This window comes from Dermacentor andersoni, chromosome 1 (assembly GCF_023375885.2).
Source record: "Dermacentor andersoni chromosome 1, qqDerAnde1_hic_scaffold, whole genome shotgun sequence".
Classification (NCBI taxonomy): Eukaryota; Metazoa; Arthropoda; class Arachnida; order Ixodida; family Ixodidae; genus Dermacentor; species Dermacentor andersoni.
Window position 1 is genome coordinate 50,464,625 of NC_092814.1, and position 15,298 is coordinate 50,479,922.

The following is a 15,298-nucleotide window of genomic DNA, read 5'->3' on the forward strand; positions in this document are numbered from 1 at the left end:
CCACCAAGAAATATGGAGCTGATTCCGAAAATAATGCATTCTAACAATGCGGGCCGATCCCGAAGGTAGTGAAATCTTTAGAAAAATGTGTGCCGTTCCCGCGGGGGTGTGCCGCTCTTCAGTGAACCTCTTTGACGCCAACTTGGGAAGCTGCGTGTGTGCCACTGGGAATGCGCGGGCTGCGCTGCGCGCGTTCACAGGGAAGCGCGAGAGAGGGGCCCGGCTGGCTGCCTCACACGCGACGCGCTTGGGCTACCCGCATACACGGATGGTCATCGTAGATGAGTTCGATTTTTTTTTTTCCCCGACGCATTTTAACGAACTTTTAATTGCCTTTCTTTGCAAAGCGACAACACTTCAATTATACGAGACCACAGCATGGTACAATACAGTATACAAGCTTGGCCTATACTTTCAAAAGAACATTCGATGGCTTCTGCACAGGCCTTTCTTTTTTTTGTCACATCAGGGTCGCGACGCACACGACAACTACGAAGTTGTAAAAACCCGGAATGCGTACAGCGGATTATCCCTGTTAGGTAATAACCACACAGGGCACATTGCGGCTGGGATTACAAGCGCGCTCAACTCACAGCCGGGCCGCCTCGCCCGAATGAGTTCGTAAATATTTCCCCATCAGATTGCCGTTTTTCTCTTGGTGACAATCATGCTGCGCGCATGCTGTGACCACCCGCAGTCGAAGCGCCGCATTAGATTCGCCTGCTGCGCCGTCTGATGTGATGACAAAGCTCGGCACCCGGCGCAACAGACCCACGTCAAAAGCAACATCGTCACACTTCCCCGCGTGAGAATCTAGAGCAAATCTACGTCTCCATCTCGTTTCCGTGGCCTTCAAGCAGTTTTCATCTTCCTAATTCCTTCCCATCAGAGGCTAGCATACATAGGCGAGACGGCGAGATAACAACCGTCGACGGCAGTTTGTCGAGACCGCCAACCGTACCCTAATCTTTCACGCGCAAAAATATGCCGTTGTGTACTCCGCAAACGTAGCTGCGGAATTATAGACATCGGCCTTACGCCGCTCTTGTATTAATATCTTTGCGATGCATTGCGCATATATGTATATACAATACAGGCAAATAATAAATTATAATTACTGTATGCTAATGCGTGTGTCTAGTCGCACCGGGTCGGGAGCACGGCGCGATCTGCGCTGGAATACAGCGCAGCGTACGACAGCCAGCAGATAAGCACTCGATCGCGTGCAGCGTCACAGTACAGCGAGAGAGGCTCCGAAAAGCCGCCAGCGTTCTTGTACAGAAACGCGTCTCACGAGTGCACGGGCAAAGTCATGCAAGCACACTGCCATTTCGAAAACATGCTACTTGCAGCACAAGACTTTCGGAAAGCTTGAGTGGCACGTGACGAATTTTCAAAGTTTCGTCGCTCCTAGTAGCCGTTCTCACAACGTTTGGTGTTACAGTTGGCCACGTATAAAGTTGCGACAAACGGCTGGGCGCGAGAGGAAACAAACAAAGGCGAATCAAAGGTTGAGATCAGGAAACTTATTCCACAACAGGAACTTGAATGAACGCAAGTAGCCAGATCTTTCACAACGTCAATTGGGAAATATGTATTAATTAGCTGCTAACCCGCCGTGGTGGCTAAACATGTGATGCTCTGCTGTACGGCGCGAGGTCGGGGGCTCGCTTCTCAGCTGCATTCCGACGGGGGCGGAATACGACCGTGTCCTTCGATTTAGGTGAACGCTATGAAGACACTCGGGTGCTCGAAATTATTCCCGAACCCTCTACTATAACGCCCCTCTTGGGGCCAGTACGCAACTCTGGGACGTAAAATCCAAACAATGATGTAATGGTAGCGGCCTATATAACGGTCACCATCTCACTCCACTAAGCGTAGCACAAATACTCGCGGACAATGTTGCGTGGCAATGAAGGGAAAGCTACGGGCGCGTGGCTGCTGCACACGTGTTACCGCGCCAAGTAGTCCGCCAGCGTTTGACAGTGCTTTTGGCTGCTCGGAACAGACGCTGAATCGACGCAGCTTCATGTGCGACTGTTTCGCGCTTGCCCATGCGCGGAAGGGAAAAGCCGCAAAATAAGTAAACGTTTACATTCAGTGGTCGGTTTTATCTTATTCAACTGTTGCTAATAAGGTGCTTATGTTTTCTCTTCCCCAGCTTAAACTAACGTGGATGAAAACACGGGACTTTTTTCAGAAGCGCTCTCACTTGTGCGCGCTTTGCCTCCGTAGCTTTCCCTTCATTGCCACAGAAAGTTGACCGCGAGTGTAGTACGACGCATGTACAGGTGTGACCGCTATGGCTCGAAAAATTCGTCCGGAAAATGCGGTGTGCAGTGGCAACTATTACAGCGTTGCCTGCGTGCCGCCGTAGCATAAGCGGCACGGGCGTGGGCGTTGACTGCCAATATTGACCGGCAAGCACCGACCTGAAGAATATATCAGGGCTACATTCGCCCCAGTTTCAACAACGCCTGGATAATACTGAGGTAAACATCGATATCGGCTCCGGGACCCATCATAACTTAATTCCGCCCTTTGACGCTCCCGCGGTTGAACGAACACCCGGGACATCGAACCAGACGCTGGCATACGTGACAGATACGGAGCGAGCAAGGCAAATTGGTCTCCCGGCGAGGTGGGGAAACAGAAAGTAGCCCTACCAAGCTGGGTGACATATCGGTTAATCTTATGTTCCGGATACAGGCGCTACCGCCATGATACAGTGCAACAGAAAAACCTTAGCACACCGGATAGCAGCCTTCCTCTGATACGTTTGGCCTGAAATACCGGCTTACATGAGACACAATAAGACTACAACTCGCTCCGAAATCCACGTATGCCGCGACACTCGGTGTCTCCAACGATTCGTGAACGCGACTCAGGAACACAGTCACTACGTGATGCGATCGCCACCAAAAGCAAGTTTTTTATTGTTCAACAATTCGTTGCGATTGTGCTAAAAATGTCCTGGAGTAAAATACCATGGCACGGGTTATCAGAGAGCAGGAAAAACCAACAAAGTTCGTATGTACAAAGAAAAAGGCTGGCAACAACTTCTGAAAGACAGAACAAATTGTCCTGAGACACACATCTACCCTAATCACGCATACAGGCACCCTATACACTACACAAGGAATTTAAGACACTGCTCACAGTGGATTGCCTCAAGCAACGTTTGCTTATATCATGGCTTAAATAGCCCTGAGCATCGTGTGGCCCGCACTAGGAATGCAGCCACGCCTCTGAAGTGCCAACCAGTGCACAACATTTGCAATGTACACGAAGAACCTAACTCACTAAGCTTTACTAAATATCTAGGCAAGGTGTAAATAGGGCACCCAAAAATATGAGTATGTACAAAACTCTGCATGGCATTCAGCCAACCCCCAGTGTTCACTTGTAAAGCACTCCAAATGTCCCCCAAGTTGCTTGGCACACGAGACAGGTACACTCGGACAGGTCTGCACTTCTCATAAAAAAAAAAAAGCCCCCTCTAAGCAGCACATTTTTACAGCGCACTCGAGCAAGGACTAGACGAGCAGTCCTCAGCACTTTCGAATGTCCCAAGCTGCAGACGCACGTGAACTCAGACTAGAAACTCATTTCGTGGACAAGCTCAAGCAGTGGTGCTTTCTTGTAAGTGCATCTCGTACAGTCATGCAAAATGCAAACACCGCTACTTCACTAACAGTTTGCACAACCATGATGTGACCAGTGCTGTTGCCTAACCGTATACTGTCCACCTTCTCTCTTTCAGTAGTAAGCTGACAGGAACAATTAATTAAACCTATCACTGGAAGCTAATTAAAACAGCACAATAAGCGAGAATGGTTCGTTACGGGAGGGTGCAGGTAGCCTACAGGGTGCCTCCAGTCACCAGTAGGGCCCTTCTGTGGCTAGGTTCTTCCAACTGGCAAACTCTGTCCAAGAGTCCACGTCCGCCTTGAGGGCGTCTGTAAAGCGTCGCAACACAGTTGGGCTGGGAGCCTTTTTGGTTAGCGCCACCAGCTTGTAGTTCTTTCCTTTGTTATTGTCCCAGTGTTCTTCCTGCTCGTGCTTGAAGCAAACGCAGAACTCTATCACGCCTAAATTGCTCGACGCCGACGACGGGATCGGAATCGAGAAGCAGAACGTGTCGTACATGTTGCTTAAGTGGCCGCTGGCCACGTACTCAGCCGCATAGTCTTGCATAGTCTTCCAACCATCGAAGCTGGCGCGCACAAAGACGCGCTTCTCGAAGGTGACGTTCTTTACCTTGATGGTGCCCGTGATGAGCTCGTCGCTCTTGACAATGACGTTCTCGAGCGAGACGAAGTTGGTGTCGAGCGTCTGTCGGAACTCTACGTAATCCGAGGCCGGCTGCGTGAAGGCAGTCTCCCACAGTGGCGCGTCGAGCCGCATGTCGCGCGTTATCCGAGCCACAAACTCGTCGGTCCACCGCGGCGGGCTGTCCGACGGCTCCTTCATGACGCGCACCTGGGTGAGCGAGTAGCCCCGGTCATCGGCAAACGACACCCGCCGCTTGATGCGGTTCGACGACGTCGGACTCGTTGGTTCGCTCTGAATTTGTTCGTCGCGCGGAGACATACACGGCTTGATGGGCGGCACATTGGTGGAGGCGCGTCGGTAGCTGCGTTTGACCGAGCACGTCTGGAAGAGCGGGTTACTCTGCTGCAGGGCGCAGACGCTGAGCCGGCACTCGCTGCCCACAAAGAGCGGCGGGTTGGCCGACAACACCAGTTCCAGGTCCATGGGCATGGCGACGCTCGCGTGTCCTGTGCAGAGGGACGACCAGTCAGCGCTAATGAAGATGACACTGGGCGCTAGCGGCATAAGCCATGACCGTGAAATCTCTCCAAGGCCAACTAGTGCGGGCAGATTGTCACCGATCAATACGTTCTGCATTGACTTGCCGCTCAGATGCACTGAGCTTGTGTGGCGCGATACTGTAAATGCAGGCCATTGCTCCTACATCAACTCCCAGAAAGGGCTCGAGCGCCGGCGAGGCAACCTGACGGCGGTCGAGCCCTTCCAGGCCGCTCCTCTTTCTCATCCGGCACCGCACGTCCCACCAGGAAGACCATGCGTGCCCGACGCGACACTCCTGAGTACTGCTGACAAAACGCGACACAGCTATACTGAAATTCAAGGGTACGCGCAACGGCCATTACGATTTCGCCATGACGCAAGCTTGCAAGCAGTCAAAGCCCGACCGAGGGCTCCAAACCCTCCCGGAAGGTGAGAACACAACCTCCGAGATGATGAGGATCGCCAGTCGCCGAGCAGCCGCAAATGCTACAAATACGCGCGCAGTATACCATGGCAAAGAAAGAGCACAGAATTGTGGTCAGAATGCACTACTTACCCAAACTTTGTTCCTAAGTACGCGGCATGTCACCGTCACTACGACAGAGAATATCGACTGCGCTACGCGTGCGCGTACGGAGGCGCTCTGCGCCGCCGGCGACTGGCAGCATGAGAAAAACTCGGCGTCGCCGGCTGCCGCACGGAGGCGCTCCAATGCGTCAGGTACTGTTCACGTGCCGCGAGCCGGCCCGCCAATAGGACGCGAGTGATACAGGCAGTGCCGCCAGTGCCGGCGAATCCTGCTACGCGCCGATGCGAGTGATCCAGCGCAGATAGACCGCTCGAAATAGGGCCAACCGCAAGCGCCGCCAAGCCGCGAGTACGACGACGCGCGCGTCACGACGGCAAAACAAACCACACCTGCGAAGAAGCCGGCACACGCTCCGTGCGCCCATGAAAAGTATCAACACACTTGCGCAAATACAGGCATAAAGCACGCTTTTAGACAATACATATAAACGCGCTACCACTTACGCTTGCAAGTTCAGCCAGGAGTACGTGGAGATGCACCAAACGGACTTGAACACTTCCGCGTTACTCGCCGCGAGGCACTAAGAGCGCGACTACTGCAGCGTTCGGGCACCATCGAGGTTCCCAAATTCACTAAGCGCTACTCGATTTCATTCACAGACCATGTGAACATTCTCCGGCGAAACAAGGCCGCGACCTTCAGCGTTAGTGTACGTCCCCGAGCCTCACGCCATCCGGCATCTCCATACCCTATGGCGTCTCTGTGGCGGTGGCGCCACCTCTGATGCTACGACGCAACCATGTGCGCAACGCCTGTTTGCTTGCTATTTTTAACGCTGCAGCAGGTTTACGATCGTTTCAGGAGGAGGAGGCGTCTTGTTTTCAAGCGCTGGGTGAGGAGCGCAGCGTAGCGCTTGGTGCGCTGCCGTGTTTCCTCGCAAGATAAGCACATTCATGCTCCTTGTCTTGGGAAGGCCGAGGCAAGGACTGATAAGCCGTTCATATCGCCCGCTTTCTAGGGTAGCGCATTAGCTAGCAGTGCCCACTTAAAAACATGATAAAGCCGCGAAACGCCACAATATGAGGGGCAACAACAATATCGCCATGCAGCGACGCATTAAATACGTCAAGTACAAATTAAATGTGTCAATCAATCATTTATTATATACCGAAGAAAAAAAAAAAAGAAGCATAGCTTTCGCAGTTGTTTCATGCTCTCCGTTGAGGATTCAGCATATAAGGTCAAATTTTCAGTCAGTGCTATAGAGTAGTTGCGGGCTTGGTGACACCAGAGGCCCTACAGAAGCTTTTGTCATAGTCAGAACTTATTTTGGAGATAAAAGTTTTATTGTCCTCACTTGCAGACCAAACGAGTTGCACAAATTGATATACTATTTGGTACTTATTGGTGAATGGCTTTTCTGAAAAGAAAAAAATATATTTTCTTAACAGCCGAATGTAAACACATCGTCCGCGGGACATCCAGATTACGTCCCCACATCCACGCGCCGCTGTCGGGTGTCCAATTTTGAATATCCTATCAAAGACGTCCCAATGAATAGCAACTGGACAAAAGTGTTTACTTTCTTTTAATTTAATTTAATTTTTATTTATTATTTTTTTTTTTTTTGCCCACCAATGAATAGACACTGTACCAGAGGCTTGACCTTAATTCCACCTTCCTCGCGAAAGAAATAGGTTTTCAGATATGTCCACAATATAACCGACCCACCGTGGTGGCTTAGTGGCTATGACGTTGCGCTGCTATATAAGCACGAGGTCAAGGAATCTAATTTTGGCCGCGGCAGCCGCATTGCGATGGGAGCGAAATGCGAAAACACCAGGATGCTGTGCATTGGTTGCATGTTAAGAAACCCGAGGTGGTCAAAATTAAACCGGAGTCTCCCACTACGGCGTGCCTGATAATCAGATCATAATTTTGGCGCGTATGAAACCGCAGAAAATAATTAAATGTTTTAGCAGCCCACTGCGCTTCCTCGCGCGCGTGATCATGTACGTATGTACAGAAACTATGTACCTGGACCACAGCTGTCACATATAACAGTGCAAAAGTGAAGCTTTTATCTCAGACCTTACCAGGCCTTGCTTTCGCATTTGTACGCGTACAAAAATGCAGGAAATATGTCATACCAAAGCGAATTAGCCCTAGAAATGAGACAATTCCATTTCCACTGATACACTGTAAAAAATAAATGTGAAAGAAACAAACAAAAAAACTGAAATTTTATATTTTTACTACAGAAAGTTTCTTTCAATTGAAGAAAGAGGCTATATATTTAGAAAATTGTTGTTTCTTATGTTTATAGTCAGACAGAGTTTTTCTTGATTTTAGCAGAATTGATCCCCCATACAGCAAATCGACAAAAAAAAATTCATCAATTAAATTATGGGGTTTTACGTACGAAAACCATTTTCTGATTATGAGGCACGCCGTAGTGGTAGAATCCGGAATAATTTTGACCACCTGGGGTTCTTTAACATGCACCTAAATCTAAGTACACGGATGTTTTCGCACCCATCGAAATGCAGCCACCGTGGCCGGGGCTCGATCCCGCGACCTCGTGCTTAGCAGCCAACCTCATAGCCACTACGGCGGCGGGTAATTTGTCATCAGTATACTGTGAAAGAACTGAGATTCGTTCGTCTCGTTGCTTTCCTCAATTAAGATTTGCGTGTATCTTCACCAGCCAGGCAAACATATAGGCAGATCTCGTATGCGCGAGCCAATTGGTAAGATACAGCTACAATAAGGGCGAGTAAATGTCGCTCAGATCATGACCCTATAAACTCGTAGAGTGGATACTTGCAATGAGTCTGGTAGTGCAAGGTGTTTTGGGGGTGTCTTGTCAGTCGTCACATCTTATCTGTTCTACGTAGCGTGTTCATCTGTACATGCATGATCTGTTACAACAACATCCCAGCATTTGACTATTTCGTACTACACTCTTAAAGGGAAGCTGAAGAGTCTGTCGAATTCAATAAGACGCTCATATATGGATGCGGGAACCTTATAAAATATGTAGGTAAAATTTGGGGATTTTTTTTCAATTAGGAGCGACGTAATCGTCGGTTGAAATTGCGCTGTAGCTCCGCCCCCCGTCGAATACCGCGCGCTGCTGCTGACGCTGACGATGCGAGTGGAGACCGGAAACCGCGTTGTTGTGACGTCAACTCTAGTGTTTCGTTCCTTCGCAGCGTCCGCGACCGTGCCTGACCGCGCTTGTTTCTGCGTGCGTGCCATCGTAATCTGCTTCGATCGACCCTGCATTCCTTTGTTGGTGCGTCTGCGTGTATGTAGAGTGGTAGTCAACGTGCGTGGTAGTCAACGTTTGTGGTAGTCAGCGTGAGTGGTAGTCAACGTGAGTGGTAGTCAGCGTGAGTGGTAGTCAACGTGGTAGTCAACAGATGAAGGTCACTACACGTACTGCATGAACCGGGAAGCTTTTCATGCGTTTAAACCGTCTTTGTAGATTGCCGACAGCTTTGGACAGCGCACAAATGCCGACGATCGCATCCCCGCTTACGTTCCACGAGGAGGCATGCAGGAACACAACACTACAGTTGTTTGACCGGAAACGAGCTCACTAGATCGGCAAAGATCGGCGAGATCACTAGATCGCTTTGCAAAAAACATACTCACCAAAGAGCATTTCCAACACGAGGAGATCCCAAGACTTTGCTTTCGTTCGCGTCGAAAGCACTGCTCGAACCAGCATCGTTTGCTTCTTCGAGAGGCCGGCTCTTCGCAATCGGCTCGTACATGTAGGGAGTAACGCCGAACTCCTCAGAAGAACGCAGTCTCTCTAAATTTTCCATTACCGTCTCAGAAAAACAGCACCAAACTACCTGGCACCGCGCTTCATGTGTAGCGGCAGCGGTCGGTTACTAGTGTTGACGTCACGAGGCGCCCGACCAATCACAGGCGGAAACGAGACGCGCGAGCTGGGCGTGTCCGCTGCTGCACTTTTCGTCGAAATAAAATATATTTGCGCTTTCTTTCGGTCAATTTCGATACGATATTCGAATTCGGGGGGTTGAAAACCATTATGTACAGATGTTCACTAATTTTTTCTAGAACACCTTTCAGCTTCCCTTTAAAGAAGTTTGCACCCTCTGGGGCGTATATCTTGTCCCGCAACGATAATCGACATCTGCCTTGCCCGCATTTCCTTTCTTTAACGCTGCGAAACCGGTACTTCCAAGTCACGAACGGCATGCGCGTTATCAGCGTGACATAGCATTGTCGACAGGAAAGTAGCGAGCGCAGCGTTTTGAAGAAAGGAAACTCAAGCAAGCCAGATGATGGCTGTATTGTTGTGAGACAAATATATACCCAAAAGGGTTCAACTGTTTTATCGTTGTGAGACAAATATACAGCCTGTTAGGGACGGCCTGCAGAGGTGCCGACATGCAAAGTTTTCCCAGCCAGCTGCAGCAGCGGAGTTGGCGTTTTCTAGGAACCAACCGTCAGTCTCCAGCCGAACGGCGCCACTAGGTCTACTGTGGAGACTTGCTCTGAAAGGACGACAAGGCGTTTTTCCGCAGCCTCTTGGCGTCACGATGTCTGCTGCGGCGACTGACTGTGCGAGGAGAAGAATACGCCGAATCAGCAACTCTTCGTCGCCGGAATGGCGGGACGAGGTCGGCGAACCAGGCTTTGTTAGTGAAATCGCCATTTTCGACCTGGTATGTCGGGAGCGGGGCAGTTCCTGAGGGAATGTATTTGGCGGCGGCGTCCCACGCGCCTTTCAAGACGCAAGACAATGGAGAACCACGGCGGCCACTCTGCGGGGGTCAGCTCGGGGATTAAGAGGCGCCTCCTTAGGGCAAGACCCAGTTCTGCGAAGACCGTCCAGCCTCGGTGGGGGCAGTGAATCCTGTGCGGAAGTGTGTGTGTAAGCCCTCCCCCTCAAACACGGCTCGGCTACGATGACTCTGGTCGAACGTTTTCCCTCACCTAGGGATCTAGGGAGGACAGAGTGTATTTAAGGAGCTGTTGCGCGGCTCCTCAGTGTGCTTTCTCTCGCAGTCATGCTAGACTGATGAACTGCAACGTCCTTATGTAGATACCGTAAATAAACCCATATTCTTCGTTCTCGATGAGAACAAGTCTCTCACTTCAACAACGTCCTCAGCGTGGATGAGTTGGACGACGGCATGGGCCAGCTACCATCTAATTCATGCCCGACTCCAAACTTTACAACCTCAAAAGGTGCTACTGTTTTAAACAAAACCGTTGCACCCCTGGGGTGCGTATTTGTCTCACACTGATAATCGCCATCTGCCTTGCTTGAGTTTCTTTTCTTGAAAACGCTACGCTCGCTGCTTTCCTGTCGAGAATGCTGTGCCACGCTGATAACGCTTATTCCGTTCGTTACTTCGAAGCATCGGGCTCGCAGAGTTAAAGAAAGGAAATCCGGACAAGACAGATAACGGTTATTGTTGTGTGGCAAATATACACTCCAATGGGTGTACATTTTTTAAGAGTGCTGCAGTAATGAATGGAGTCGAAGTTACTCCCTTAATGAAATAACTAACTATTTTTTCTTTAAAATTATAGAGAAACAATAAACAGAATACTCAGGTAAAGTCGCAGTAAGGCAAGCTAACAAAAGAGAACAGAAAATATGTTACAAAAATTCACTTACTTTATCAGTTTTTTCACACAAAGAAATTTGACAGAGATAGTAAAGGATCGTGCACTGATTACAGAAATGCGTAATTATTCTGTTTCATAATGAGGAGTATGAGAAGCGAAAATTCTGCTGCTCAAACGTTTCTTCCAACACTCTGGGAAGTATTGTGCAGCGTGCACTCGTAACAATACCACATGTAATAATGCAATCATTTATAATAGCTAGGGCTGGGTAAGGTCCCTGGATATGCTAAGCATGCATATACAGGAAATTTCTGTTTTTATCCCTCTACTCCGTCCCCCCGTGCAAGGTAGCCAACCGGAACTACCTCTGGTTAAACTCCCTGCCTTTCTATGCATCCCTTTTCTCTCTTTTTCTTAGGGCTGGGCATTAATTAAACGAATTAAACCTACTAATCGGAACCTTTTAGTCGATTAATCGGATCAATGGATTTACTCTATAAGTGATCTAAAGAAAGCTAAACCATATGGCTGTTTATGTACGTCAAGTTTGAAAAAAAAAAAAAAAGGAAACCGTGCTACAAGTCACAGTTGTTTTTAAAAGCACGTCAGCGACACTTTGTTCATCTATTGAATTGTTCACCTATTGAATGTATTGTAAATAATGGGTGCTAAATAAACTGTAAACAATGCTTTTCCCCACCTGCGTGGTCTTTAAAGACCGCAGTATTCCCTAAATAACAAAAGAAAAATTAACACGATACATAATAAACATGCCTATCACTCACACACACACAAAAAAAAAAAATGCGCGTGTTTGCAACTCCAGCTATTTCCGGGTAGCCAACAGGGACTACCTCTGGTTAACCTCCCCGCCCTTCTTTGCATCTTTTAATTCTCTCTCTCTCTCTACATATGTACCCCGTCACAATATATACTATCCAGGGGTTTTCGAATAACGATATCTTGCTAATCGAATGTGAATATGCGAGGAAACCGACCACCGAACATCGAATCGAATATTAAATATTTCCAAATTCTTAAAGTGAAATATAGAGGTTTCATGGAGTTCGATTGACACAAAAGGCTTATTCACACTATTTATATGTAGATAACGCCTTTAACAAATGAATATAGATCAACTGAGAAGCTTGTATGCATGAAAACAAAACATTTCAAGCCCTAAATCGAAATTCCGCTACCAACAGTCACAGTAACTATAATTTAACTTTCTCTCTCAAATGCTCTCCCTTTCATGAAAATCGGCCCAGCGGTTATCTCAGAAAAGAGTTTCTGCATTTTACATGTATTTGAATAGGCGGCATCGGAGTTGTGCCCGAGCTAAAGCTTCCCCTTCGCTCCAGCTGCACGCTTTCAACACACCGCACACCACTACTTCGCTAGTGGACCCTTCAGTCATTATCAACTTACGGCATTACCATTTGCTGAGTCGCGAGGAGTCAGATCCTCTTAGTGCAAGCAGGAATCAGACGTCACTATAGCGCAATCGCGTGTAAATGAAAGGAGTCACGGACGCGGGCTTCTCCCCATAAGGACTCTTCTTGCAGTGAAGCCGCCTGTGACGAACATTTTTTTAGTGCGCTACGCATGGAGGTACGCCTGGACATGGCTTGATGGGCACGTCGTATGTGCTACATACAAGCTGTCACCTGTAATATAGCCATTGGATTCTTCGAAACAAAAAAAGAGAAAAAAATGGTAGGCGGCTCTAATCTTTGACTTAGGTGTCTCTTAGTGGCACTCGCACCTCGGCAATGACGTTCTTTAGGTTAGCTTAAGGCGAACGCAACGCACGAACCGAACTCGGAGGCAACTATTTTCCATTAATTAGCAAGTTAAATATTATGCCACCTTCTTTTGTGTGACGTCGTTACTTCCGCTTTCTACTTCTGCGTTTCCAGGAATTTAAGTCGTGCTCATGTGACGGGTCTCTAAAGCCTACGATTCATTGCTTTGGTGTGCGGTAATCGGTGATTTCTGATTAATTCTAATTATTCCAGACACTTCAGTAATTCAGCTTCTAACTAAACTTATACTCTGATATCATATCTATAACGAAACCAATTACTTATGTACTGTACTAGTTCTTTCTTCTTTTTTCTTAATTATTTTGAATTTCCTCCCCGGTAGTCTCACGAGGCGAACCGGAAGTGCTGCGCAAGAAACAAGAGTGTCACTCGATGCTCGTGCCACTAATAAAATGTTATATCTGGCGCACCATGACAATGAAAGTAATGAAACGAATTAATAGCACGTCCCCACGTTCACAATGCAGAGTGCTTTAGTAATATCTTGATCAGGGCTAGTTGCTTCATATTTAGAACTGAGGTTGAACAGCGCGAATGAAACAAGGACACGAGGAAACAAATATCACAGACAAGCGCTGACTGCTGTAAAGGTTGGGGTCGGGCATGAAATAGATGGTAGCTGGCCCATGCCGTCGTCCAACTCATCCACGCTGAGGACGTTGTTGAAGGGAGAGACTTATTCTCATCGAGAACGAGGAATATGTGATTTATTTACAGTATCTACATGAGAACGTTACAGTTCATCAGTCTAGCATGGCTGAAAGAGAATGCACACTCAGCGGCCGCGCCACGGCTGCTTATAAACACTTTGTCCTCACTAGATCCCTAGGTGAGGGAAAACGGCCGTTCAACCGTCGACCAATTCGGAGAGTCCAAAGGCATCGTAGCCGACCCACCCTTGTGGGGGAGGGTTTACACACTCACTTCCGAACAGGTTTCACTGACCACACCGAAGTGAGAGGGTTCTCGCAGACAGAGGTCTTGACCCGAGCCGGCGCCTCTTTATCCCAGAGTTGAACCTGCAGTCAGTGGCCGCCGCGTTCGTCCATTGACTGACGACTTCTAAGACCCGTGAGACGGCGCCGCAGAACACCTTCTTCCAGGAGTTCCCCCGCTCCAAACAGACCGTGACGGTGACGGCGAATCCACTAACAATAGAGACGTTTAGCGTGTCCGGTATTCGGGCAAGCTCGGGCGGTTTTCCGGTTTAGCGGGGGCGTCAAGGTGAGCGCCCAGATTGGTGGCGCCAGCTGGTGGCGCAAAGCTCAATCACACAAACACAGAGCTAATTCCTATATTCCGCTTAGCTCCTGGCGTAAATTTTCGACAGTGGCGTAATCGTGTTCACAATTAGGCCGCTGCGAAAAATTTGCACGAGTGGCGAAGCAGGATATGGTGAGTTACTGCAGTTTTAGCTATGCGTTTGTCTGGTTGAGCTCTACAACACCAGGCGGCTTCACCGCTCACGTTTACGCCCCGACCATCCGGTAATCCGCCCAAACCGCTCCCGTTTACCGGAATAGCGTACAAGCTAAAGGTCTCTAATACTTGGTCCGCCGACTGCGTCCAGACATACCGGCGCCGCTCGCTTGGGAACGCGGCGTATTGTCGTCCTTACAAAGCGAGTCGCCGCAGCAGACATGCCGGCGCCACGGGTTGTTGACGAGGCGCATCCTTGTTTTCACAAAGCGAGTCATCGCAGCGGGCCGGGCAGAGTTCGACGGTCGCTTCCCCGAAGATTGCCAGCCCCCGTAGGTCGAAAGTAACAGTGCCAACTGGAAGTTTATTTGAAATCCTCCAGTCATTTTATACCTTTTCCAGCATAAGCATGCGTACAGCAGTCGCAAATACATCTGCAAAATCAGATACATCATAATCTATCATTCAAAAAAAGCTATTTCTTTTTCCGACAAGGCAAGAGAGGGTGCGCTTGCACATTTATCTCCTTCCTTTCTAATGTAATAAGCCTCTAGCATTTTCTTTTCCCTATGAATTTAATTTTTCAAATATGGGAGTGCAGGGACACTCGTTACAATGTCTTGCTAAATGACTCCCATAGTCATTGTTTAGGTTACTGCTGTGCTGACAAGCTCTGTCATTGAAACACTGTCCCGTTTGCCCTATGTAAGTTTTTCCACAGCTCAGCGGTATCTGATGCATAGCGTTGCGCCTGCAGTCAGTGAAACGAGATTGATGATTTGTGGTGCATAGTGGCCTTTCGAGCGTTTTCCTACGATTGCATATCGAGGAAAGTTTGCACGGGGCACTGAAAAGCAGATTAGCATCATGTCTATTGGAAACTTTCTTTAGATTGTGTGACAACTTGTGCAAGTATGGCACCACGTGCGCTGGTTTGTTGTCTTTATTCTTTTCTTCGTGTGCTGGTTCGGAACTTATTCTTTTTACTTTCTGCAATATGGCTTCACATACTGAAGTGATGACAGAACGGGGAAAACCTGCGTTCTGTAATCGTGCTATCTGATTTTAAAAACTTCGCTTGCACTCA

General features: G+C 48.6%; 1 protein-coding gene across 2 annotated transcripts; it reads right to left on the reverse strand.

The window, feature by feature from the left end:
- Nucleotides 1–2,910: 2,910 nt before the first annotated feature.
- Nucleotides 2,911–6,080, reverse strand: LOC126546147 (protein phosphatase 1 regulatory subunit 3B-B-like). 2 transcript variants are annotated; one of them, XM_055061454.2, is made up of 2 exons: nucleotides 5,851–6,080; nucleotides 2,911–4,784 (listed from the first exon to the last, which is right to left on the reverse strand). In XM_055061454.2, exon 2 carries the CDS (start codon nucleotides 4,765–4,767, stop codon nucleotides 3,883–3,885), a length of 885 nt encoding a protein of 294 aa, XP_054917429.1. In that variant the 5' UTR covers nucleotides 4,768–4,784; nucleotides 5,851–6,080; the 3' UTR covers nucleotides 2,911–3,882. The 2 variants fall into 2 exon arrangements, with proteins under 2 accessions (XP_054917429.1, XP_050050220.1); XM_050194263.3 differs by lacking the exon at nucleotides 5,851–6,080 and adding an exon at nucleotides 5,375–5,796.
- Nucleotides 6,081–15,298: the final 9,218 nt, after the last annotated feature.

What these genes read in the sequence shown, in the direction of transcription:
- LOC126546147 (XM_055061454.2), bottom strand. Translation starts at nt 4,767, where the DNA reads ATGCCCATGGACCTGGAACTGGTGTTGTCGGCCAACCCGCCGCTCTTT.